The sequence below is a fragment of the Elephas maximus genome, chromosome 9 (genome assembly GCF_024166365.1).
Source record: "Elephas maximus indicus isolate mEleMax1 chromosome 9, mEleMax1 primary haplotype, whole genome shotgun sequence".
In the NCBI taxonomy this organism is placed as follows: domain Eukaryota; kingdom Metazoa; phylum Chordata; class Mammalia; order Proboscidea; family Elephantidae; genus Elephas; species Elephas maximus.
Window position 1 is genome coordinate 59240192 of NC_064827.1, and position 25977 is coordinate 59266168.

Sequence of the window (25977 nt, forward strand, 5' to 3'; positions counted from 1 at the left end):
AGTAGCGTTCCTAAAATAACTAGGACCTCTGTCTTAAACATCAGGCCATAGGAGCAGTTCTTGCATTTCTTTCTCCATTCCCTTGGTCTGCCCATTAGCCTTTGCAAGAAGGAGTCATGGTGCCCTTATTTCATGGTGCCCAGGCCTTTAACACTCTGTGGAAACAATCTCCAGTTTATTCCATGACGCTTGAAATTGGTCACATGCCACGCTGTATAAGAACTACTTCCTTGGCTTGGACAAGCCCCTTGTGCTGGGAAATAACCACTGGACTAAAAATCAAGAGATCTGGTTCTTGTCTAGACTGACACTAGCCTGCTCTTGGGCAAGTCTTTTTCTCATCTGGGGCTGGCTTCCTTACCTGTGAAATTAGGTGAGTTTTATGATTTCTAAGGCTGGCTGTATATGAATTGCCTTGGTAAATGCAAATGTGTTTTTATAGGTTGGAAAGAGACAAAATATTTTCTAAGAATTGAGAATTTTAAGAACTTGCAATTTTACAAAGTATGTCCATTATAAAGGCTAAAATATTAGGTAATTTTGTAGAAAGATTTAGGACTATTTTTTGCTGTTGTCTGGAATTAAACCTGTGATTTTCACCTTCTTAATTTGCTGAGCTCCAATTCCATACAAGGAATGAGCACTGTTACTAGGATGTACAGATTCAGAGGTGAATAAGACATAGCCCTTGCTCCCAAGGAGCTCACAGTCAACCTGTTTCCTTCTTCGTGTGTTCAAGAATCTTGGCTAATATCAAAGTTATTTATGTTGGCAACCATGCACTTTAATTCCTTGATGTCCTTTGGCATTTAGAGCCTAAACAGCCCAAGGCTGGTGGGTATCACTGGGGTGACTTTATTGCAGGAGCGATTATTTCAATGCAGCCACTATTGTCTGACTTTTGGATTTATCAAGAAAAGCCAGAAATCTATTTTTTAGGTAAACTCCTAGAGAACTATATTTAAGGATAGAAAGACATCTTGGCTTGAGAATGGGAGGCCCAATTCAAGGTGCCAAAGGAACTGCATGAAATAAGAAAAGACATTAAAAAAGAGAAAAAATATAGAATGTTAACATTCATATAATTCTGCATAAATAGTATAATGTAAAGAAAATAACAGTATAATAATAACAAAGTGCTGCTACTGTGTAAAAGGAACCCTGGTGGTACAGTGGTTAAAAGCTTGGCCGTTAACACAAAGGATGTCAGTTCAAATCCACCAGCTGTTCCTTGGAAACCCTATGGGGCAGTTCTACTCTGTCCTATATGGTTGCTATGAGTTGGAATTGACTCTATGACAACTGATTTTTTACCATGTTAAAAAAAAAAATTATGCAGTAATACCAAATGCCTGAATTAGAATGGGCAAAGGTAGGCTACCATTATACTGTACAACCAGAGACAAATTGCAGTTCCTTCTCATTTGGGGGGCTACCCTAGGATGTGTGTGCGTGTGAGAGAGAGAGAGAGATAAATTCACATATTTACTGGAACAAGACAGGTAGCCTGGATGAGTGACCTGGACCAGATAAAAGGGAGTGGCTGGGACAGGAAAACTGGAATGCGTGTCTTTTCTAAAGGCTACTTGGTTACTTGGATCTAGCCAACTGTTGCCTTGCAGAAAATGTGAACCGTATGTTTTCAGATCTTTTGAATAGTTTAAGAAACAACTAACTTAATAATAATAATAATAATGACATGGACCAAACAAAACATGTTTTGGTCACCAATTTGTAATCTTTGTTCTAGAGCATCTTTCATAACTTATAGATTACATTCATGATCTGAAGCAGCAAGTGCAATTCAAGACAAGTTCTTTTCCCAATGAAGAAACTCCAGAGAAAACCCAGAGGAAGCAGAGAGACCCTTGCATACCCCACTACCACCAACCATTTCTGGCTTCCTGAGCAGACTGTACAATCTGCTTAAGGTGCTATGTTCATATGAGTCTTTCAAAATGTACCTGAATCCAGCCGGGCTATCCTGGATTTGCCTAAGCAATTCTGTTTCATTTGCTTTCAAATGTTTTTCTTCCCAGTATCCTACTCAGAAAATGGCTAAACTGAGTGGAGAATTGCAGTTAAGTTGGGCATATCCGGGGATATCCTCTGTTCTGAATCCGCTCTAAATATCCATGGTAAAAATAAAAATGTTTAATTATTCAAATGTACATTCGTTCTTCAAACGTTTGAAGGATGTTTACATTGAAACCAGATGCCTCCCCCACAGACAGCCCCCACATCCGTTGGTTTTACAGCTCTACTCCTCACTTCAGTTTTCTCAGTAGGTTCTTTGTTTCCCTCACAAGTCAGAAGAATGTTTCTTTTGTTTGCTTTTCTTTGCCATCGGTGTGGCAAGCCTCTGAAGGGAACTCCGGTCATGCTGTGTTTTGGCTGGCATCCCTTTAATTTCACTCCCGAAAGTCACACGCACACTACAGTAAACTGCTTCTGCTCCATGTATGTGTTTGGGCTTTTCCTAGAGCTCTTTTTCTCCATGTGGTTGGGATTTTGTAGCAGTTTTAGCCACAGTTCGATAGTGCTCCCAAGTAAAGAAATTGAATCAGTCCAGGAAATCCATCCCACAGAGCACAGTGAAGCTAGGATTTCGAGGCAATTTCTGGCCCTTCAAAAATGTTATCTGAACCCAAAATTTTTCTTTCTAAACTAAGCTGAATCCATGTCCCAACAAAGATGTGGAGGACTTATTGGGCTGCAGCTATGGGCCTGAAGGAATACGGGGAGAAAAGCTATCCCCAAAGGATGTCCCTGTTCCTTCTTGAGCAGCCGGAAGTATAGCAAGAACCAGAAAGGAGACTCATCTAAGTCTATATGCGGACAGCTTGGAGAGCCCTGGTGGCACAGTGGTTAAGAGCTCAGCTGCTCTCCAATATGTTGGCAGTTCAAATCCACCAGCTGCTCCTTGGAAACCCTATGGGGCAGTTCTACTCTGTCTTGTAGGATCACTATGAGTTGAAATCTACTGAAGGGCAACAGGTAGATAGGTGACAAAACCTGCATTTCCACCTCTTTGGGCTTTATGAGAGTTTCAGAAGGCGTCTACATCTGATGGCCGGGCTACAGCAAGCCAAGTGTGCAATTTCTAACATGCTTCAAACTGCTTGCAAATGTGTGTGTGTGTGTGTGATACATTTTGAATACTTTTCTATAAATTTTGGAGAATTTGATCCGCATATTCCAGAGTCATTTACAGTGAACTTGTCAAGGCTTTTAGAGGTCTTACTCGTTGTTTATTAAATGAGAAAAGGATTATGAAATCATCCAGACAGTAGGCTTCTCAATTTGGCAAAATAAATGAGTCCTACTCTTAACTTAAAAGAAAAAAGTCTTTTTTCTGATTTCAAAGGTAATACAAGTTTATTGTAGAAATTTTGGGAAAAAAATACAGAAAAGACTAATGAAAGAAAAAAGGCCAGTCATAATTGCATCATCCCAGTAAAACCACTGTCAACATCTAAGATGACCTTAAATGTTCGATAACTGATATTGTACTCTACATACTGGTTTTTCACTTACTGTATATTAAACATTTTCCTTGATCTTTGAAATCATGATTTTTGATTGTCATTGACTCCCTCCTTCCCATCTTAATAAATGGCACCACTATTCAACCAGTTGCTCATACCCCAAACCTAGGCATCTTCCCTGACTCTTCTCCTTCTCACCCCAAAACTGATCCATAGGCAAGTCCTGCTGGTTCTCTGGTCAAGGCCAATGGTCCCTTAGCACCCCATCTTTACCTTCCAAATCTAAGCCACCATCCTCTCTCACAGCTGTACAAATCTGTTAGCCTTCTGTCTTAATTACTCAGTGCTACTGTAACAAAAATACCACAGATGAGTGGCTTTAAAGAACAGAAATTAATTTGCTCACAGTTCTGGAGACTAGATGTCCAAATTCAGGGCACAGACCTATGAAAAGGTCCTTCTTTGTCTACTTCCGTGTCTAGTAACTTCCAGCAATCCTTGGAGTTCCTTGGTGTCTGTCTTCCCCCACTGCTTGTGTCTATTTTGGTCTTTTTTTTAATTCTGATCTTTTCATAACTGAGAAGTGATCAGGTTTAGGACCCACCCTACACTGGAATAACCTCATTAACATAACGAAAGGAAACCCTATTTCCAAACAGGATCAAATTCACAAAAAAAAAAAAAATTTTTTTTTTTTTTATCCACAGGCACCGAAAAAAAAAAAAAAAACTCGTTGCCGTCAAGTCAATTCTGACTCATAGTGACCCTATAGGACAGAGTAGAACTGCCCCATAGCATTTCCAGGGAACACCTGGTGGATTCAAACTCCTGATCTTTTGGTTAGCAAACGTAACTTTTAACCACCACGCCACCAGGGCTTCCTCCATAGGCACAAGGGCCAGGAATTCAACACATATTTTGGTAGGACACAGTTCAACCCATAATACTTCCTAACTGGTCCCCTGCTTCCTATCTTACCCACCATTCCCGACTCCCTCACATACAGCGGCTAGAGGTATCTTTAAAATATAAACCAGATGATGTCACTTCCCAAACCCGTTCAATGGTTTCTCATCCAAATAAAATCCAAACTCCTTATCATGGCCAACAAGGCTCTTTATAATTTGTTCCTGCCAGTTTGTCTTCCCTCACCTCTCATCACTCTTCTCTTCACTCATGTTGCTTGGCCACCATGCCCTTTGTGCTTTCCTTGAACATGTCAATCTGACTACTCTCCCAGGCTGTTGGTCTCATTGCTCCCTCTGCCTAAAAAACTCCTCCCGTGAATCTTTGCATAGATCACCACCTCACACCACTCACTCAAGCCTCTGCTCAAATGACAACTTGTCATTTGAAGATAGACAAGATGCCACAGTCAAAATGCCTTCCTGTACAACTCTATTGAAAACAGCACCCTCCCCTCACCTTACCCTTTTCTATCCCTTACCTTGCTTTGCTTTACTTTTCTACACAGCCCTTATGACTACCTGGTATTAAATATTCATTTTTGTCTATTTATTACATGTGTGGAAAGCCTCACTAGAATGTAAACTTCTTGAATACAGGGACTATGTATCAAAGCCCCTTGAACAGTACTTTGGCATAGAGTGTAATTCAGTGCATATTTGTAGAATAAATGAAAAGTGGCAGCACAACCTTTCATCACATGGAAAACCATTGTATTAGTTTTCTATGGCTGCTATTACAAATTACCACAAATTTAGTGGCTTAAACAACATAAATATATTTTCTTACAGCTCTGGAGGTTGGAAGTCTAAAATCAGTCTCAATGGGCTAAAGCCAAGGTCTTGGCACCTTGTTCCCTCTGGAGGTTCTAGGGAAGAATATGTTTCCTTGCCTTTTCTAGCTTCTAGAGGCCTCCTGCATTCCTTGGCTCATTGTCCCATCCTTCGTCTTCAAAGCCAGAGGCTTGGCATCTTCCAATCTCTCTGACTCTCTGACCTCTGCTTCTGTTGCCACATCTGTTTCTCTCCCTCTCCTTCTGTCATCATACCACCTTCTCTGATTCTGACCCTTCTGCCCCCTTCTTATAAGGACACGTGTGATGACATCAGGCCTATCCCGATAATCCAGGGTAACTGCCTCATCTCAAAACCCTTAACTTAATCACATCTTCTAAGTCCCTTGTGCCATGTGAGGTAATGTATTCAGAAGTAACGGGGGTTAGGACATGTGTATCTTTGGGGAGGCCGTTATTCCATCTACCATAGCCATGATGAGCATTCAAGCTGATTTTTTATTTTTCGCAACTACAAATGATACTTTGATGAGCCTCCTTGTACATAAAGCCTGTGCCCATCTCTAATTATTTTCATTAACTATATTGTTAAAGATAAAAAAAAAATTACTTAAATCAATGGGTCTATATATTTGTAAAACTTGTGATTGATATCACCAAAGGGCCCTCCTGAAAGCTTGTACCAATTTATATGGGCAACAACAGTATATGAGACTATTCTCACTAACGTTGAGTGTAATTACTTTAGAAATCCTGTCCACTTTGATATTCCAAATAGTGGTATCATGTTTTGTGTTTCTTTGCATGTCCGTGAAGTGAACATTTCCTTCATGCCTGTGTGCCATATGTATTTTTCTTATGTGAATTTGTAATTGGACCCGTTTTCCACTATCAATCTTCATATTTTTCCTTTACTGATTTGTAAGGACTTTAACTGTTGGGATGTTACATATAGATATTGGAGATATATTTTCCTAGTTTATTTGCTTCCCAATTTTGATTGTGTTATTATTTCTTTTGACAACATTTGGGGTAGTTTTTGGCCAGTTTTATCAGTTTGGCCTTTTAGGATGTATCCTGCTGCTTGTATGCCAAGAAAGCCTCTCCCCATTCTGAAATTAGATGTTTGCATTTTATACTTAGCTCTTTAGTCCATCCCTTCTTTAACATAAATTCTAACATACTGCACGCTGTTCTGCATTTTAACTTTGTTACTTCCAATATATCTTGATGAAGTTTTTTTTCTTTTCTCCAGTGAAGTAGTATTCTATTGTATGACATATTTAAAAAACAAACAAACAAACCTGTTGCCATCGAGTTTATTCCAACTCATAGTGACAGAGTAGAACTGCCCATAGACTTTCCAAGAAGTAGCTGGTAGATTTGAACTGCCAACCTTTGGTTAGCAGCCAAGCTCTTAGCCACTGCACCACCAGGGCTCCATTGTACCATATAACAACTCATTTGATCCTACTGAGGGACATTTATTTGCCGCTAAAAACAGTACTGCAGTGGATAACGTTGTACACATACCAGTTTGCACATAGGGGACCTGTAGGATAAATTTGTGGAAGTGGAATTGCTGGGCTATTGTGTGTTTGTAATTTTAGCAAGCATTGCCAAATGGTCCTCCATAAAGCCCACCAGTAACTGATTTTCCTACATCCTTTTTAACCCAGTATGTTAGCAAACTTAGTAAACTTTGAGAACTCAAAGGTTGGCAAATAGGTACAAAATAGGGCCGTTTTTATTTGCCTTTCTCTTAGTATGAGTGAGTTTAAGCATCTTTTCATATATTTCAAAGCTATTATATTTTCTCTTCTATGAACTATTCCTTTCCTTTGTTCATTTTTCTGTTGGTCTTTTTCTTACTAATTCATAGAAATGAATGTTAAGAGAAGTAGCCCTTTCAATAATTATAATTGTGATTGAACATTCTTTCATGTGTTTAAGAGCCATTGTATTTTCTCTCCTGAACCAAACAAATTTTCTAAACACCACAAACTCAGAAGACATGGCCTCAAAACTGATCTTTATTTAAGGTGAAAGATAATGCAAGTCATTTAATCTCTGGCAGTTGTATCACAATGTAACAACTATAACAAAATGTGCAAGCAATTTATAAATAACTGCTAGGATCTAGTTAGTAAAAAAAAAAAAAAACTAAAGAGCCAGTGATTAATTGCAGTCCTTCAGGGACCAGCTTAAATACAACCTCTTCCATGAAGTATTCCTTGGTTTCCTTGGTAGATGTCATTTCTCTTGCCTCTGGATTCCCAGAGAAGTTTTATACCTCTCTAAGGAAGACCCTCAACGAGGTAGATTGACACAGTGGCTGCAACAATGAGCTCAAGCATAACAACGATTGTAAGGGTGGCTCAGGACTGGGCAGTGTTTCGTTCTGTTGTGCCTGAGGTTGCTATGAGTCGGAACTGACTCAACCGCACCAAACAACAACAACGACGACAAAGGGAACTATCAACATCTGTCTTTTATTATCATTAGTTACATACAAGAGTATTTCTAGGAGCATTACTAATTACTTGGGTTGATTATAGAGTTTTTCTAAAGGAAGCCTCAGAGGTCCCAAACCACAGTTTTTTTGCTTTTAAGTCAAGTTTATTGAGGTTCAATTTACATACAATAAAATTTACTCTTTCCAAGTGTACAGGTCTATGAGTTCTGATAAGCGTATATAGGTGTGTAATCTCCTCTGCAATCAAGCTACAGAATGTTTCCATCACCTCAAAATGTTCTTCTGTGCCCTTTGCAGTCAGTCCTCTCCCTTCACCCTTACTCAGCTTCTATCAGTTACTGATCTGATTTCTGCCCGTATAAGTTTGCCTTTTCCAAAATGCCATATAAAAGGAATCATACATTATGTAACCTTCTTTGTTTGGCTGTTTGCACTCTAAGTCACAGTACTTTGCAATTAAATGCAGGGGAAACAGTTTATTCATTACTTTGTGAAATTTAGGCTAAGTAGGCTTCATCACCAAAACCATGCCAGAGAGGCAACGGTAACAAGGAGAGAGCAAAGAGGAAGGGTGCAGAGACGGAACAAAAACTGAGACAGAAACAGAAAGAAACATGAATTAATATTATATTTTTACCCTTTAAAAATTGCTGCTTTGTATGGAGCCCTGTCGATATTTCCAGCATTTTATGTAATCCTCCTGACAACCTAAAAATTACCATCCCCATTTTGCAGATCAGGACATTGAGCTTCGGGTTGTTTAAGTGACTTGTCTCCAAACAGAACTCTAGGAAGTGGAGAACCAGGACTGGCCTGTGGACTCCTCCAGGCGCCATTTTAAAGCCTAGTGAGGGAGAGTTAATAAGACCTGTAAGTTCCGTTAAGAAGAGGCTTTCTGCTTCACTCACCACTGTAAACCCAGATGCTAGTGCCCTGTCCATTGCACAGTTGTTATTGTTCGCTGCCTCTGTATCAGCGCCTGCCCCTGACTCATGGCAACCCCATGCCCAACAAGTTTGGACCTTTGATATCCATAGGGTTTTCATTGATTTTTGGTAATAGATTGTCAGGCCTTTCATCCTAGTTCATCTTAGTCTGGAAGCTCTGCTGAAACCTGTTCAACATCACAGCATGCAAGCTTCCACTGACAGATGGGTGGTAGCTCTGCTCAAGAGACATTGGTCAGGAATCAAACCTAGATCTCTCGTATGGAAGGTGAGAATTATACCGCTGAACCATCACTGCCCTCCCATCACGTAGTAGGTGTTCATTAAATGTTGTTAAACAAATGAATAAAAAAAGATCTATCCTTCTGATCCTTCTAATACAAATGCACTGAATTTTTCTTTCTAATATGTTACCGGGGATTTTTCAACTGTTACATTCTTTAAGTTTCCATTTTTACTCAAAGCATAAAGCAAATTCTCTCTTAATCCCTGTGGTTTTGTGTCAGGATACATTATCCCAGCACATGTATGGAAGGAATCTGAGCGAGTTCCACCCTTTTGTACTGTGTGTCATTTGAATGAATAATATGGTTTATATCCATTAAAGGCCACTCCAGAGACAATATTGAGTTAATCATTTCTTATTCTGTTCTGTAGCTGAATCCTAAGGGGGTAAGAATCAACATACAATAAAATAAACTTAGTTGTGAATACCTAGAAACAAATTTAATAAATACTTTACTTTATGTCTTAGATATATTCAAATATAAAATAGGCTATATATAAAGTAGTATTGAAATGAAAGAAAAAACCTAATCTGATGGCATTTTAAGTTGCTGACAAACCAATAAAGTACATGCAAAGATTTTTTCCATATAATATTTTTTGTTTCTAAAAACAATCTGAATGTTTGAAAGTAGGTGAATATGTCAGGAACAATGACAATATCTATCTCTTTGTGGAATGCTATGAAATATCTGAGAATAAAGATAAACAATGTGAAAAATGGTATTCTCTTATGTAAACCTATGTACTTCCCAAAGGGGTTTCCAAAAGATTTAAGGCCCCTGGGAAGTCTCAATCCTTTGCATTTCTCCTTATTCCTTTATATAATTATGTCTGCAAAATGGTTCCTCTTTTGACAATGAACTTTGGTCAAAGGAAGGATAGTACACCTGGACTGTAGGTCTAAATTTCCATTTTTAACTTTAAATCTTTGTTTATTTAATATCCTGAAACTTTCCAGTGATATTCTATCCCAGACAGAGTACAAAAAAAGCCCTTGTTAATGCTAGATGTGAGGGACAGTTCTGATATCCATCTAAATTAATCGATTGGTTGTGCTCACCAGCAGATGTGCCACTCCAGACCAGCAGAGGGAATTGTGGGAGCTGCAGTTTCTAAAAACAGCTATGTCCACATCTATGTATGTTCTGGAAACAGCTATGTCCACATCTATGTGGCAGTAACACAGCTGACTCTGTGCTTTATCAATGCAACTTGGGGTAGTGTAACTCACTTATAATGTGTCTTAGTCATCTAGTGCTGCTATAACAGAAATACCACTAGTGGATGGCTTTAACAAAGAGAAATTTATTCTCTCACAGTGTAGCAGGCTTGAAGTCCAAATTCAAGGCATCAGCTCTGTGGGATGGCTTTCACTCCCCGTCAGCTCTGGAGGAAGGTCCTTGTCATCAATCTTCCCCTGGATGAGGAGCATCTTAGGTGAAGGGACCCCATGTCCAAAGGACGCACTCTGTTCCCAGTGCTGCTTTCTTGGTGGTATGAGGTTACCCTCTCTCTCTGCTCCCTTCTCTCTTTTATATCTCAAGAGATTGCCTCAAAACACAATATAATCTTGTAGATTGAGTCCTGCCTCACTAACGTAACTGCCGCCCATCCTCTCTCACTAACATCATAGAGGCAGGATTTACGACATATAGGAAAATTGCACAATACAGGCAATAATGGCCCAGCCAAGTTGATAGACACATTTTTGGGGGGGACGTAATTTAATCCATGATACCATGGGATGCTATTTTGGGCATAAATGACTTTAGTGTTTTCCAAATGTCAAAGTTCCTGGCCCTTGATTTTGTCCAAGCTTTGCAACCCAGAAGCCTACAGTGAGACTGGGCAACAGAGGAGGTAGGAGATTAAAATTAAACCTGGCTAACAGATATAGGTTATTAATTTTCAGAGTTTGGGTTTGTATATTCTTGCAAACTCATTGTGGCTTCCTCAAAGCAGCCTTCCCCAAGGTTTAAATTATAAACAGAGGCACTCACTGTCTGCGTATGTATACATGGAGTTCATTACATCTTGAAATAACCCTTAAAGCAATGCTAAGGGAATCATCATTCACCGTGCGTGTATTTAGTGTTACACCCAATCATCCTTTTGCTGTGTGTTGATTAGGCACAAATAATGAGTCCGTTAAATACCTGATTACAGAGAGTCTTACTTTTTACACAGCCAAATTTATCCTTCCGGTTATTTCATATTTTATGATTCCCAAAATCTAGAAAAGATCTAGAGTCAGTACTAATTATTCTTTTTAGAAGCAATACAATATTTAACTATCATCCTTATCACCAGAATAATACAGGCCAACAGAGATCTTCTCATGTACCACATAAGGCAGGTATTATTATTGTTATCCTCAGTTTTATCTCTGAAGAAATTAAGGCATAAAAAGGTTAAGTGCCTTGCCAGGATCACCCACCTAATAAATGATGGAGCTAGGATTCGAACCAAGAGCATTCTGGCACTAATGGTCTTAACCACCATACTAGACTCCTTTTGTAAGGGGCCAGGGTAGAAGCAGGAGAACCATTAGAAATTGTGGTAGACAGAATAATGGCCCCTCAAAGATGTCCAAGTCCCATTCCCTGAAACCTATGAATATGTCAGGTTACATGGCAAAGGGGAAGTAAGGTTGCAATGGAATTAAGATTGCTGTTCAGCTGACTTTAGGGAACTATCCTGGATTATCCAGGTGGACCCAAAGTAATCACAAGAGTCCTTAAAAGTGGAAGAGGGAGGCAAAAGGGGAAGTCAGAGTGAGGCCATGAGAAGGACACTACTTCCTGTTGCTGGCTTTAAAGGTGGAAGAAGGGGCCACAAGCTAAGGAATGCGGGCAGCCTCTAGAAACTAGAAAAGGCGAGGAAACAGATTCCCCCGCTAGAGCCTCCAGAAAGGAACAAAACCCTGTTGACACCTCAGTTTTAGCCTAGTAAGACCCATGTTGGACTTCTGATCTAAAGAACTATATGATCATGTGTTTGTGTTAGGCCACAAAGTTTGTGGTAATTTGTTGCGTAGTGATGGAAAACCAATACAGCAACCTGGGGCAATAATCTACGGAAGAAGCAATGACTGCTGCTCCAGTTACTGACTGGAAGCCATTGAGAGCTCTGTTGCCCAGTTCTCAGCCTTTTCTATTAAGTAGCTACACAGGACCTCCTTCAGATCTAAGCTGTAAAGCCTATACTGTTGTTACCTAAATTTATACCTCCAACCCCATATTTTCCTTGAACTTATGTCCAGCTGCTGAGTGTCCAAGAGGCATCTCAAAATTACCACGTCCCAAACTCAACTCTATCTCCTCCCCACCTCAACCTGTTTTTTCACCTCAGAAAAGGAACCAACATTCACACAGCTGCTCAGGTCAAATACTCAGGAGTCATCCTGACCCCTTTCTTTTTCATACCCTCATCCAATTCCAGAAAATCCTCTTGGGTCTATTTTGAAATAGACCTCTTTTTGCTACCTCCACTGCTACCATCAGTAATAGTTTCCTGTTGCTGCTGTAACAAATTTAGTGGCTTAGAGCAACACAAATTTGTTATCTTACAGTTCTGGAGGTCAGAAGACTAATATGGGTCAGCAGAACCATGCTCCCAATGGAAACTCTAGAAGAAAATCCACTTGTTAGCCTTTTCCAGTTTTTAGAGGCTGCCTGCATTCCTTGAATTATGGCCACATCACTTTGACCTTTACTTCCATTGTCACATCTTCTCTGTCCCTGACCCTCCTGCTTCTCTCTTAAAATGACCCTTGGGATTACATTGGACCTACCCAAAAAATCCAGGATAATCTCATCTTAAAATCCTTAGTTTAATGAAATCTGCAAAGTCCCTTTGCTATGTAAGACAGCATACTCATAGGTTCTGTGAATTCAGATGTGGACACCATTGGGGGGACCATTATTTTATCTACCATATCACCTAACTCTGGAAACCCTGGTGTCATAGTGGTTAAGAATTTGGCTGCTGACCAAGAGGTCAGCAGTTTGAATCCGCCAGGTGCTCCTTGGAAACTCTATGGGGCAGCTCTACTCTGTCCTACAGGGTCGCTCTGAGTCAGAATCAATTCGGCAGCAACGAATTTGGCTCTTTTCTTTTTTTCCACCTAACTCTGAGACTCCCAGTATTTTTTTCTTGAATCCTGCAGGAGCCTCCATCTGGACTTCCAGTTCACATCCACATCCCCTGGCAGTCAGGGTGATCTTTCAAAATGTAAATCTGATCACACCACTGTTTTTCTTAAGCCCTTCCGTGACTTTCTGTACTAACTGGGATACAATCCAAACACATTACAAAGGTTTCCTCACCCTTAAGTGATCTGATCCCACCACTCTGGGGCCTCAGCTCCCACTGTTCCCCCTCTCACTCCCACTGTCCCAGCCACACTGATCTCTTTGTTACTCCTCCAGTATGCTGAGCACAGCCACATTAAAGAGGCTTTTCACATGCTGTTCCCTCAGCCTGCAATACTTCTATCCATATTTCAATGGCTCCCTCGCTGGTTGCATTTAGGTCTCTGATGAAATGTCACTTCCCCACCCCTAAATCTACACCAGTCCTCATATCACTATCTCCCCTTAGTGTGCTTAGGTTGTCTTCATAACACACCTGAAGTTATATTTTATATTCCTCTGTTTTAAAAATCTCTCTCCATCCCTGGAATGTAAGGGCCGAGAAGACAGCTTCTTTGTTTGTCTTGTTCCCTAGCTGATGGAAGTAAGGAAAGAAAGAAGGGGGTTGGGGGGAAGGAGAGAGGGAGGAAGGAAAGGAGGAATCAGCTAAGTTGACTGCCCTTTCTGTGGTTCTTCTCTAAGGCCTTATCCCTTAGGATGTAAGATACTCCAAAGGGAATATACTTATATATTCTTCAAAAGGAATGGAATCACTTTTACCTCTTTCAAATGCACATTTTTTACAGTACAGTTTAAATGTTTCCAACACTTAAATAGTTCCAAACAGCACACACTTCAAACAACAATCTCATCACCTGATATTATTACATCTGCCACTTAGCAGCTATATAACCAGAAGCTTTCTGTGCCTCAGTTCCTCATCTATAAAATGGGGATAGTAGCAGTACTACCCTCATAGGGCTGTCATGATGACTACATTAATCATTTAATCATTGCAAAGCACTTAGAATAGATTCAGGGACATTGTAAGCACCATGTGTTTGTTAAATTAAAAAAAATTCTTTATACTTGAGAATTCAAAGTATTCCACTAATCCTCAGTTCAAACCTTCATTTAATTTAGATCTCCATTTAATTTAGATAGCCATTTGGAATCTTTCAAATTTTGCTTAAATCAATTTGTTTCTGTTTATTAGAACTCAGGAGAATACTAGTTTGTACCCCTTTGAAAGTAAAATGCCAAAAATATGCCTTTGCTCATTTTTTCCTCACCAGTGGTCATATTTTTACCAAATAAAAGTTTTCTCTATGGGCTGGGGGTTTCACACTGTTTTTTAAATAATGGGATTATCAAATTTAGAACTTTAGTTGCTCAGAAGGCAAGTGTGAAATCTAGAGGCTGCCTCAAAGTCTGTCCTAAAAGACAGTATCATTTCCCCCTGGGCACTGGTGTTTGCAACCTGAAACCCACTTGCAGTTCTCCTTCATTAGATCAACACATTGGTAAGGCTGCTTCCCCTTTATTAACGAAAATGCTGCTCCATTGGTTTTGGCTCCAACAAACCCATCGGTGCCTTTAATTCAGCAGCAGACTGTTTTCCTTGGAAGCTAGAGAGTCCATTGGTTTTGAATCAAGCTTGGATTCTGGTTGGAAGTTCAAACTGGAAGTAAAATGTTTTTATCCAGCCAATGGTGGGAGAAAGCATGGCAGGCATTTGGAAAGTGGATTTTGAATACTGGAGGATATTCGTAATGCTGCCTAATGAAGTAGAACCTAATGCTGTTTGCCAGCATGTGGACAAACCATTTTATTATTCTGTTTAAATACTGTGCTGTGTTTTGTTTAAATGAATTTAAAACACAGGGTCCTGATATATCTGTTTTTGTTTTGTCTTTATAGTTTCAGTCTAGAATAGGCAGCTGTTTCAAGCTAATCTTGGGAGGCAAAAATGGATTGCAAGGTGACCCACTATATGTAAATGCTAGGCAGACACCTCCTGGGGGAGACTTTGAATGAAGCTACTCTAAAAGGACTAAAGGCTGAGAAGGGATTGGGTCAGAGGAAGCTTTTTGTTGGGTGAGAGACAGTGGAGTAGTGCCAGTCCAGGGAGGGAATTGCCTTTTCTCCACAACAGCTGTGAGTGGAACCTAGGAAGGGCAGCTTTCAGATGTCTTTGCTCTGCCAACTCTTTTTGGACTAGGTCAGGGGAGCTACGAGGACTGAGCAGGAGTTACTCAACTTTCAGAGTCTTGCATTAATAACCAAGGCGAGCTTCCTGGCCTTTGGAGGTAAGTCCACTCTTTCTCTTGTCTCTCTCAGTTCCTGTGATGTTCGAGGTTTCAGAGCAGAGTTTTTTTTTTTAACCAGCGAGCCATGGGTCTTCTAAGAGTGTCCATGGAAGAATTCAAGGGATTCCTGAAGCCCTGGAAAATTGTATGCAAACTGTTGTATGGGTGCCCATTGCCCTGGGGAAGAGTCCATAGTTCTTACCAGATTGCCAGAAGAATTCTGTGACCCACCCATCTCCAAAGCTTCAATCACTTTCTAGACGGCAGCAAAACCATACAGGAAAACACTTTGTACTTTTGTCTCTTTCTCTCTCAGATGGTAAGTGCAGAATTTGGCACAGCTGAAATATTGCAAAAAGGTTTGCAGGGCATCAAAAGACTTTGAATTGCAAACTATAGAAGTGAGAAGCAATGACCAAGTTGGCAAAAGTCAAGAGCATTCATGAGTAAATAAAAACCACACCCATTGCCATGGAGTTGATTCTAACTCCTTGCGACCCTATAGGACAGAGTAGAACTGCCCTTTAAGTTTTCCAAGGAGCAGCTGGTGGATTGGAACTGCTGACTTTTTGGTTAGCACCAGGGTTCCATTCATGAGTGATGATCTAATCCGAAGGGCCACATTGGGCATACCTGGACACACGTGGTGCTAGGCTGAGCAAGCTGCAGTGAGTCTTTGGCCCTAGGAGCTTTCATTCAAATATAGAAACACCTACACAGAAAGGCATCCAGAGTGATATAGGTATCAACAAATAAATAAGATTATGCTCATAATTATAAGATAGCATTCGCTGAATGCTTGTAGCATGCCAGAAGCTTTGGATTCATTAGCAGCCTTGGTGGCACAGTGGTTAAAGCACTCGGCTGCTAACCAAAAGGTTGGTGGTTCGAACCCACCAACCAATCTACTGGAGAAAGATGTAGCGATCTGCTTCCCTAAAGATTACAGCCTTAGAAACTCTACGGGGCAGTTCTGCTCTGTCCTATAGGGTCACTATGAGTTGGAATCGACTCGACAGCAAGTGGGTTTGTTTTTTGGTTTTGGTCGTCACAATAATTTATTTGATCTTCACAGTAATCTTATTGTGATAGAGTAATTTAGGCTCAGAGAAGTCAAGTAAATTCCGTGATTAAATGGTAGAATCGGAATTTAACGTCATCTGTCCAATCCATGCTTCTTCCCAACATAAGTAGTTTCATTACACGTACCCAACCATCACAGTGGCTTGTAGGACACCTATTAATCTGACAAGATTTCCTTCAGTGCTGTGATACTATGATTTTTAGAGTTAACCGTTAGGGTGATAAGTCGAACAATCTGTAAGTCACACACTATGTTAGGAATTGGGAAGAATAACCACTTATCCTTCCCAAAGTGACTGATGGGCATACCCTGAAGGAGTGGGATTTCTGAAACTTTGCAAAGTTAACAAGAGGAGACTTGGAAAGTTAGAAGAGGGAGGGGGAGGCCACATTCCAGGCATAGCTCATGGTATGAGAAAGCACCAAATTTGGAGTGAGACAAACAGATGAAGAAGGTGTCAAGTTCTCTAGGTAGTAGCAAACAGCACTAGAGGCTAAAAACAGTCGAGAGCAAGATACCATGGTGAATTAACTGAGCCTAAAACAAAGGAGACCATTCCAGCACCCAAAGAACAATCCCCCCGCCCTTCCCCCCTCCCTACCCACACCCTTCATCCCAACAAAGGAAAGCTCCATACAACAGTGGGAACAGACCCAGATGGTAATACAGGGAGATCTATTATTCTCTCAACCAACTCCCTGGTCATGGGGAAAAGCTAGACTTGCATATGATGTCCTCTTCAACTGAATTATCTCAATTGCAATGATTTGCCTACTTGCAAAAGACAGTGTAACAAGGGCTTGGCTTAGGGGCGTGTGAGTGGTAAGAAAATCCTGTAGGAAATTCATCACTGAGTGGGAAGAGGGGAAAGCATGAGGGGCCAACAGGAGGCACCTGGGTTCCAGAATCCAGCTGTGAGCACACAGCACTTGATCCACCCTGGGTCGTGGGAGGCAACAACCTCCCTCTCCCACACTCCTACCCACTCCAGAAAGGCTGCCCTAGGGGAGTAAAGAAACTTCTATGGCACCACAATAGAAAGCAAGCTGAACTTAGAGTCAGAAGTGGTCCAGCTGGCTGCCCCTCTTCTTCTTTCCATGGGGCAGACACTGCTTTCTTTGAGGAGGCCTGGAAGACTGCTGAACCTACATTTCGTCAAGGCTCAGGCTAGACTTGGGAGCTCATGGGAGTTAGGGAGCGGAGGTCTCTAAGGCACAAGATCTGTGTGTAGTCTTGTTCCTCCTCACCTCAGAAGAGTGAAGATGCTATAGTACAAACACCTTCCTTTGTCAAGTCAGCAAGGATCTGTCCAAGGAGTCTCTGGAATGGCTGCTTTCCATGTGGTGGCTTGCACTGCCAGCCTTCTTCCAGGGAACTCCCTCAGTGCTTCTGGCTCCCAGTCAAGGAGCCGCTTTCATGTCTACTCTTTCTCCACCCCCATCCTCCCACCCCCTCCCGCCCCAGGCCATCCCTGCTAGTGGGATAAATTTAGCTCTGAATGAATGCAGAAAGGGGAACATTAAAGACGGATGAAATGGCTTTCAAATATAGGTTTGACACACAGACAATTGACACAGAAGATATAAGTTTTCCCATTTCTTTCTCTCTTGCTTATCTCAGCTTTTTCCATCTCATCCTCAGGCCCCTATACACTTTTCTCACAAACTGATGATAAAAATGCTTTTATTTAAGTTAAGTAAGTATATAGATCACAGCGTAGGGCTGTTTGTCTTCAAGCTAGATAAATCAGTAATTAGTTGAGTGGCAGGGGAAAATCAGGAGTCAAAGAGAGCCCTAGATGGCATTGGCTGTTTTCATTTACTCATCTGATTCCCCTAGAAACTCATCAGAAACGTGGAGGCATCTTTTATCTTACGTATTGGCAGAGCCTGTCCTTCTGGTGAGCCTGTGGGTACTTCCCAGGATGCAACACAGTCCTGCAAGCATTTTACCACTGACCAGTCATCACGTCCCCAAGTCCCTAACTTTGGTGTCATCCCTTTCACTGTAGTCCTTCACACTAATAGGGCATTTATAGCTCTCAAAACATTTTCTCATTCATGAGCTCTTTTAATCCTCCCAAGAACCTTGTGGCATAGATAGCTGTCCCTGTTCCTGTTTTACAAATAGAAAACCTTGGCTCAGAGGAGGTTAAGTGACTTGTATGAGGCCACACAGTAAGTGGCAGAGTTAGGATTAGGTCCTGGGATTGAGACTCTGTTGTGTGTTCTTGCCACTCTACCTTAAATTGCATTGAAAATGGCAGTTTGTCCAGAAGGCCCCAGCTGGGAAGGGCTGCACTTCAGTAAGGAACAGTTTTTGAGAATGTCTAGCTGTTGCCTGTCAGTGAGACAGGCTTGGAGGGGCCAGGACACAGATTGGATTGAGTTTGGCAGTGTGGGAGGGTGGTCAAGGTGTGGGCACACAGGGTTGAGATCCCTGGCACTACAAAGGCATGCAAGGGCAAGGTAGCCACAGGTGGTGGGAGCTGAAGCTAGGCTTCTCCGATTTCATGATTCGCTATCCAGGCAGCAGAGTAGACGGGATTTAGTTGATGAGCTACCTTCCCTCCCGTCACCAACCCCATAGGAAATCTCTCTCTTGTCAGCAGTGCTGACTTACAGAATGTGTACAGCATTATCGAGTCACAGCTAACAATGAAAGTGTCGATGGCCACACTACAAAAACGGATTACAAGCTGACAAAGCACATCACGGTCATTGTGCTAGGGCAGACTAGACCAGCCCCTAAGCTCTCTGAGAAACCAATGACCCCACTGCATCTACTGGCATCAGATAACCAGGCTGTGGCAAAACCCGACCTTTCCAAATACTTTTCTAGTTTGTGGCCGTTTCATACTCCAGCCTAAAATCAACAACTCCGTAGAACACATTTAATATGTAGTCATGTAGTTCTCTTCCTAAACACTCAAAAATTCAGCTCGTCTTTCATCTTTTCTAGGACTCATCTGTCCCCTCTTAAGAAATCCCTCTAATTCCTTCTTATTTACAGTTATTAAATTGACCCACACCAAAAGGTAAGAGTATAGATGTCTATGAATCATTAAAAATGAATCTAGTAAGGAAATTTCTAGACAATAAATGACATGGAGCAGAATCCTCCCTTTAAAAGATGAAAAAAGAAAAACATGAAGAATTTTAAGTATAGTCATAGTTCACCTTGTTTCTTTAAAAAAAGAAAAAAACACTGCATAAAAGGGCAGATAAGATCACGGCATTCACTTCATTTGGTCTAAAACCCCAAATGGCACTTTTAATGAAGCAATGATGGGGCTGAGTAATTAGACCCTGCCATTTCTGGAGCATCTACTATGTCCGTTCTCAAGCATTTTAACACCTGTTCTCTTTATTTCATACAATATCCCTATTAGGTTAGAGTTATTATCCTCCATTAAAGATGAGAAAAATGAAACTGAAAGAGTTCACAGTAGCAGTAGTTGGTGAATCTGGACACTGTGATTCTAACTTGCCCTTTCTTTGTATCACACTTACCTCCCACTTCCTATATCAGTAACAAGACTATTCTGAACCAACATCTGAACAACATGGTATTGTCCTCAAATTCATTTGATACAACAACCCAGTGAGACTGGACATCATATATTTTTATTTTCACCTTAAAACTAAGGAAACTGAACTTCTGATAATTATGCAACCTGGTCCACGTACCACAACAAGGTAAGTGTAGAGTTATCCCCAACCATCCAGCTCTATCCCTGTGCACTCTTCTTAAACCATCTTGTTCCTCCTAGCAACTCACAATGTCAGTCAACTGACACTGCCAAAGCTAATCAAGAGAAAAGGAAGCCCTCAGACTCAAATACTAATACCCATTTCTAGCCCGATTTGCATTTGCTTTAATTGACACTGCCAAAGTTAATCAAGAGAAAAGAAAACCATCAAACTCAAATACTAATATCCATTTCTAGCCCGATTTGCATTGGCTTATTTAATCTGCTATGCATAGACCATATTCGACATACACCTTAAATGATATACAGCCTAGTTTATTTCCCACACTAACCCTTTGTTTTCTAACTTCTTCATCTGTCTTCTTGCCTCATTAAAAAACCAAACCCATTGCCTTTAAGTCAATTTGGACTCTTATTGACCCTAGTGGACAGAGTAGAATTTCCCCACAGGGTTTTCAAGGAGCAGCTGGTGGATTCGAACTGCCGACCCTTTGATAAGCAGCCCTGGCTCTTAACCACTGCACCACTGGGGCACATTAAACCATAGGAATGGTGTTTATGCAACACACTTTAATGTCCCAGCAAGAACTAGTGATTTGTTACTTGGGTGATGCACTGTGGTAATATATCTTTCAAGATTTTAAATGTATGGAGGGCAAATATTCACCAGTATAGTTGTGCACTAGACGTTGAATTCCTTTGAAGAATTCTTTGTAGTACCAGGCACAATGTCTAGTATAGAATCAATACACAATAGAAGTTTATTAGAGAAATCACATAATTTGGGTTATAAATGTCTGTGTGATAGGTTCAATATTTTTGAATGCTAAAATTTAGAGATTTGAGATGAGAAGTGTTGGGAAAGGAGGAGCCATCGGCCATTCATTTCATATGGCTTCCTCTTTTAGTTAGGGTTTTTAGTCACAAGCAATAAAAACATTCTAGTTAATAGGAGAGAAAGAACATGAATTGAAAGTATATTAGGTAGCTCAAAGAGTAGCCAGGAAGGCTGGAGAAGGAGGCTTGAGCAATGGGCAGGACCAAATGTGGGCTACCAGCCTGAAAGAATTCTCTAACTCTGTTTTTTCAACTCCTTGGCCGATACGCATGCCTGCATGCACCCACATTGCATGACAGGTGGTAGCCTCCAGGGGATCTGGGAAATCAAGTGTCTGACGTTTTCTAGCTTCTGTAACAGAAGGTGGCTCTGCCTATTACTGTGGCTCTTAATATAGGAATTCCCCAAAGATGGGAAGGAGCTCACAAGTTGAGTAGCCAAAAAAAGTATGAAAGAGTCCTCTACACTTCCTAACTGGCTGAAACCCCAGGGTCCAGCATTTAGAATTTCTTCTCTCTCTCATTTGCCCTACCTGCTTTGACAATCCTCAACACTGAGCAAACACAGTCATTGCTTATTGTAGGTTCTGGGCAGCTAAAAAACCATTGAGGCAATTCACACAACTGCTCGTGAGTCCCTTGAAGTCCATTCCTAGTAAACTCATTAGTACAGTGGTTCCAAACCCACTCCTAATTCCCACATCACCCTGTGGAAATTTAATTCTATACATGTATTCAGGGAAATGTACCCTAGGAGATTCTGATGTATACATCTGGTTGGAATCATATTTTAGTTTATCTATTTTTCACAGCTCCTTTTCATACCATTTCTATTGTTCTGAAATTCTCAGTTCCTTGTAATGCCATCAGTCTCAACCAGTGACCCTTTCATCAACTGGAAAAACCAGACTATCTGATGTAAACCCATTCAACTTCTCTCTACTTCAACTCAGCATTTCTTGTCTTTACCCATTCATTCCCTCCAGTGCTAATCTGGGTGGCTTTTTGTCTAATTTGTGACTTTGTCTAATACTTATCTTCCCTTTTGACAGTCTTTGGTCCCACTTTCCTGTTATCTAATTCTCTTTGGCCCAGAAGACTCAAGACTCACCCCACCCAACAACTCCTCAGTGCAACCCTGCTTCCTATAGGCTATCTCCCTGTTCTACCCACTTTCATCTTTCATATCCAAAGGTCTGAAAGGAATAGTTCATCCTTATGGACTCTTCCTCCCCCACCTCTCACTCATGGCTTAACTTTCCATGATTACTTCCAGGCTCACACTCCAGACACACACGTGCTACCCTCCCCATGTCACTTCTTAACTGTCTGGGTCAGTAGCCTCTTCTTAGTCTGCATTCTCCTTGACCTCTTGGAAGCATCTGACCCTGTTAAGAACCCCTTTCCTCCTGTTGTGGCTTTTGGTACAAATATCCCTCTTGATTTCTCTTTCAATTTCTTAGATGGTACTTTATCAGTCTCCTTCACTGGGATTTCTCCTCTTTTTACACTATTATCTTATCCTGGACTTTAAAAATTTTTTTTTAGCTATAACCTCAAATTGGATAACACCCAGATATGTGTTCCCAGCCCAGATTCTTCTCTCCTGAGGTTCAGATCTTTCCAACTGGTTGCTTCCATGAGGGTGCCCATGCTTTCTCCAACCCAATAGTTCCTTCCATCACTCCTTTTAAATATTTGTATAGCTGGAGAGAAGGACCACTTCTTGTTCATTTATTTATTACTTGGACCTGTCCTATCCCATGTCACTGGCAAGCCTGGTGCTTAGTTATTAAGACCGTGGGCTTTAGAGAGTCTGATCTGAGTTTGCTGCCAGTTGCCAGCTGTGTGACATAGCCCCCCCAACCTCTCTGTCCTCACTTTCCTCATTTTGTTATTCTCTACTCTTCTTGAATAATAACAACTTTGTTTATTTATGAGTAAACACCCCTCTAAAAATGCATCCTGATGGTGCTTATGCTGAAGCGAAAACAAAGAGTTCAGAGAAAATGATGGGTCTTAGCCAGAAAGGAGAAGTTTGGGATATAGTGGAGTGAGATGTTGGCTCTGGCATTGGCTTGACTTTATGACACAAACAGTTCCAGATACACTCTTGTGGAAAGGAAGGGACAACAATCTACGAAACTGTTTTGGTGAGTGCTTCAGTCAGGGTGGTAATTGCTCACCAAGTGACAGAGAAAACCTCTGTGCAAGTTAAAGGATTTAGTTGAATTGCAAGAATCTGCACAGGAAACAGATGATTTGGAGAAATTTCTGTGAATACCTTTTGAAATGCCCTAAGTCCTGCATTTACAGAATCATCAAGATTCTAAAAGGTTCACATTCATTTTTTCAGTGTTTGTAATTTCATTTTATGGAGGAAATTTTGCTCATAGATTTTGGGAATGCTAGTAGGTCCCTTCTGAATGCTGAGTTTTGTTTTTTTTTTAAGCATTTGTTTCATTTCAGATTGGGTCTTACCCATCTCTCACATCTAGCCCAGGGCATGTCACAGAAGGTGTACTTTAGTACCTGTCTCCTGTTTTGATAAAAGAGTGAGAGAGATGTTTTAGTGGTCAGATCCTACTTTTTCCTTCAGAGGCTCTGTATAGAAGTGAAGAGGCTCCAAAGAGTTTTGGCCCAGAATGTCACTGAATAATAAGTACAGACATCTGTAACGTAGTTTATAAAGCATCTTTATGTAGTTTATCTCATTCAACACTCTCAGCTCTGTGAGGTAACTATTGAGATCTGCATTCATCAGATGGAGCCCTGATGGTGCAGTGGTTTAAAGAGCTCGGCTGCTAATCAAAAGGCCTGCAGTTTGAATCCACCTGCTGCTCCTCGGAAACCCTGTAGTGTGGCTGTGCTATAGGGTGGCTACGACTCCACTGCAGTGGGTTTGGTTTGTTTTTGGGTTTTTTGTTTTTGTTTTTGTCAGATAAGGAAACTGAGGTTCCGAGGTGTTACCAGTTGTTCAGGGCTCCTGAGCTAATAAGTAAAACCCAGGCTAGCTAAGAACCAAAAAATATATATATTAAGCACCGAGGACTGCAAATTCAACCCTCTTTCTAAGGCTACATTCGGCCTTATCAGGAGGGCGGTATGTTTTGAGATATACCTTGCCCTCGGCCAACTTGACCTTTGAGGACCCTGCAATCTAGGGCATGTGGGCAAGGCAGGCCTTCCCCATTGGAAATGTACCCACGTGGAACCCAAGCATATGGCCTGAGATGGAAGGCTCCCAGGACACTCGGTGGCCACAGCCAGCACATAAGCCGCACGTGCTTCGGTCCCGCATTCTGCCAAAAGCCACTCCACCCGCATCTGCTCCAGGCCACCGTCCCGCGGAGGTGCCACCTTGCCCTGCTCCAGGCCCGGCGAGGGTGAATCCACCCGGGCGCGCCAGCCGTGCACCTTGGCGGTTTGCCGTGCGCCAGCGCCCCAGGTGCCCACCCGCACGCGCGCCGCCCGTCTGCGCCTTAGGGACCCACCGCGGCGGGGCGCCTCTCCCCTACCCGCCCGGCCTGGCAACCCCGGCGTCTCCTGCCCGCCTAGAGCCGCCCGGGGCTGCTGCAGCTGGTCCCCCACACCCCAGGGGCGGAGCGAGCCGCGGAGACGCCAGGGCGGAGAATGAGCGCTGGGCGAGCGCGCACTCCCGGCTGCCGGCGGCCCACGTCCCTGGCTGGCTCGGCCGCGACGGGCCAGCAGCGGCGGCGATGAGATGCACTTAGCAGCGGCGCTGGGACGCAGCCAGGTGGCCGGGCGAGCGGGGGCCAGAGGCTGAGCTGGGGCGAGCCAGCAGTGCGCACAGCTCTGCCCTCCGCCCCCCGAGTGATCCCCAACCGCTCCTCGATTCTCCTCCGGGTTCTAGCAAAGCCCCCCGGGGTGCCCATCAGTTTCCTCGGGTGACTACAGCGTGTGTTTTTTCTTTCCCTTCCCTGTATGTCCTTCTCCAGGATGGCAGAGGCGGAGTTGCACAAGGAAAGGCTGCAAGCCATAGCAGTAAGTCCACTTTCATTTTATTTTATTTTCTTGCTCTATTGTTTTTTTTATTGTCTAGAATGGAAGGGACCCCCAGGTGTTTGGGGGCGAGCGGCATTCCAGCACAGGAGCCGCAAGGCATGTGTTTCGGGAGGAAAAGTCTGTCAAGGTTCAGCTGTGCTGCCTTTTCTTTTATATCTCTGTAGATATAAACCCTCAGGGCGCGCTTCGGGCTAGAGATTTAAATGTGTGGATTGGTTCAGAAATAAGATGCTTGCTGCCGGGCTTTGGGGGAACACTAAATAGAGGCGTGTGGTGACTCCCAGAATATTATCACCCGGTGCCCAGTAAAACGTTGAATCCATAGACTGGAGAAGAGAGAGAACGGTGACTGGAACTGTGGCTGTCATCCTCTCTGCGGAAGCCGCTCGTTTGCCTGTTAAGTGGAAAACCAGCAGCTGGCTCCTCTGCCAGCCTCGCTGGAGAACCTCCTCCCAGGAAGCGGGAGTGCTCGTTGTTTTTCTTCTCTTTTTGATATAGACAAGGGCACCGGCTCCAGCCACTACCTTGAAGGGGTCTGGGGACTCCATGTAACAAAGGGGCCCGGGGAATAATATTGGAATGGAGTCTCTTTCTTATGGGTGTGGATAGTCTGGAAATCTGTTTTCAGCATAGAAAAGAGCAACCAGTTTTGGCAAAGTTTATGTGCCTTTTCAGAAAAGGGTACCCCTGTGCATCTTGGGTATAAAAGAGAACTCTCTGAGACTGCCTAGATTTGAGCAATCTTGTGGCAGTGTTGCCAGTGATCCGCAGATGTGGCAGTTTTCTGGAGCCACCACAGCTGGATTATATATTTCCTTTGTGGATGAGGGAATGATTACTGCTGCTATATGAAATAATAACAATTAAAAGAAAAGGTCTGTTAACATATTGACGTAGAAGAATCGCCAGACATTCTTC

At 42.1% G+C, this 25977-nt stretch overlaps 1 protein-coding gene across 14 annotated transcripts in view; it reads left to right on the forward strand.

The window, feature by feature from the left end:
* Nucleotides 1–25977, forward strand: part of PALM2AKAP2 (PALM2 and AKAP2 fusion) — a 578232-nt gene that overhangs the window by 153654 nt on the left and 398601 nt on the right. For 13 of the 14 annotated variants that reach the window (XM_049896024.1, XM_049896006.1, XM_049896008.1 and 10 more), the window contains one exon: nucleotides 24993–25038. In XM_049896024.1, coding sequence (XP_049751981.1) covers nucleotides 24993–25038 — 46 coding nt within the window. Of the gene's footprint in view, nucleotides 1–20138; nucleotides 20183–24992; nucleotides 25039–25977 lie in introns of those variants that run through there. The other variant, XM_049896014.1, reaches the window with a different exon arrangement.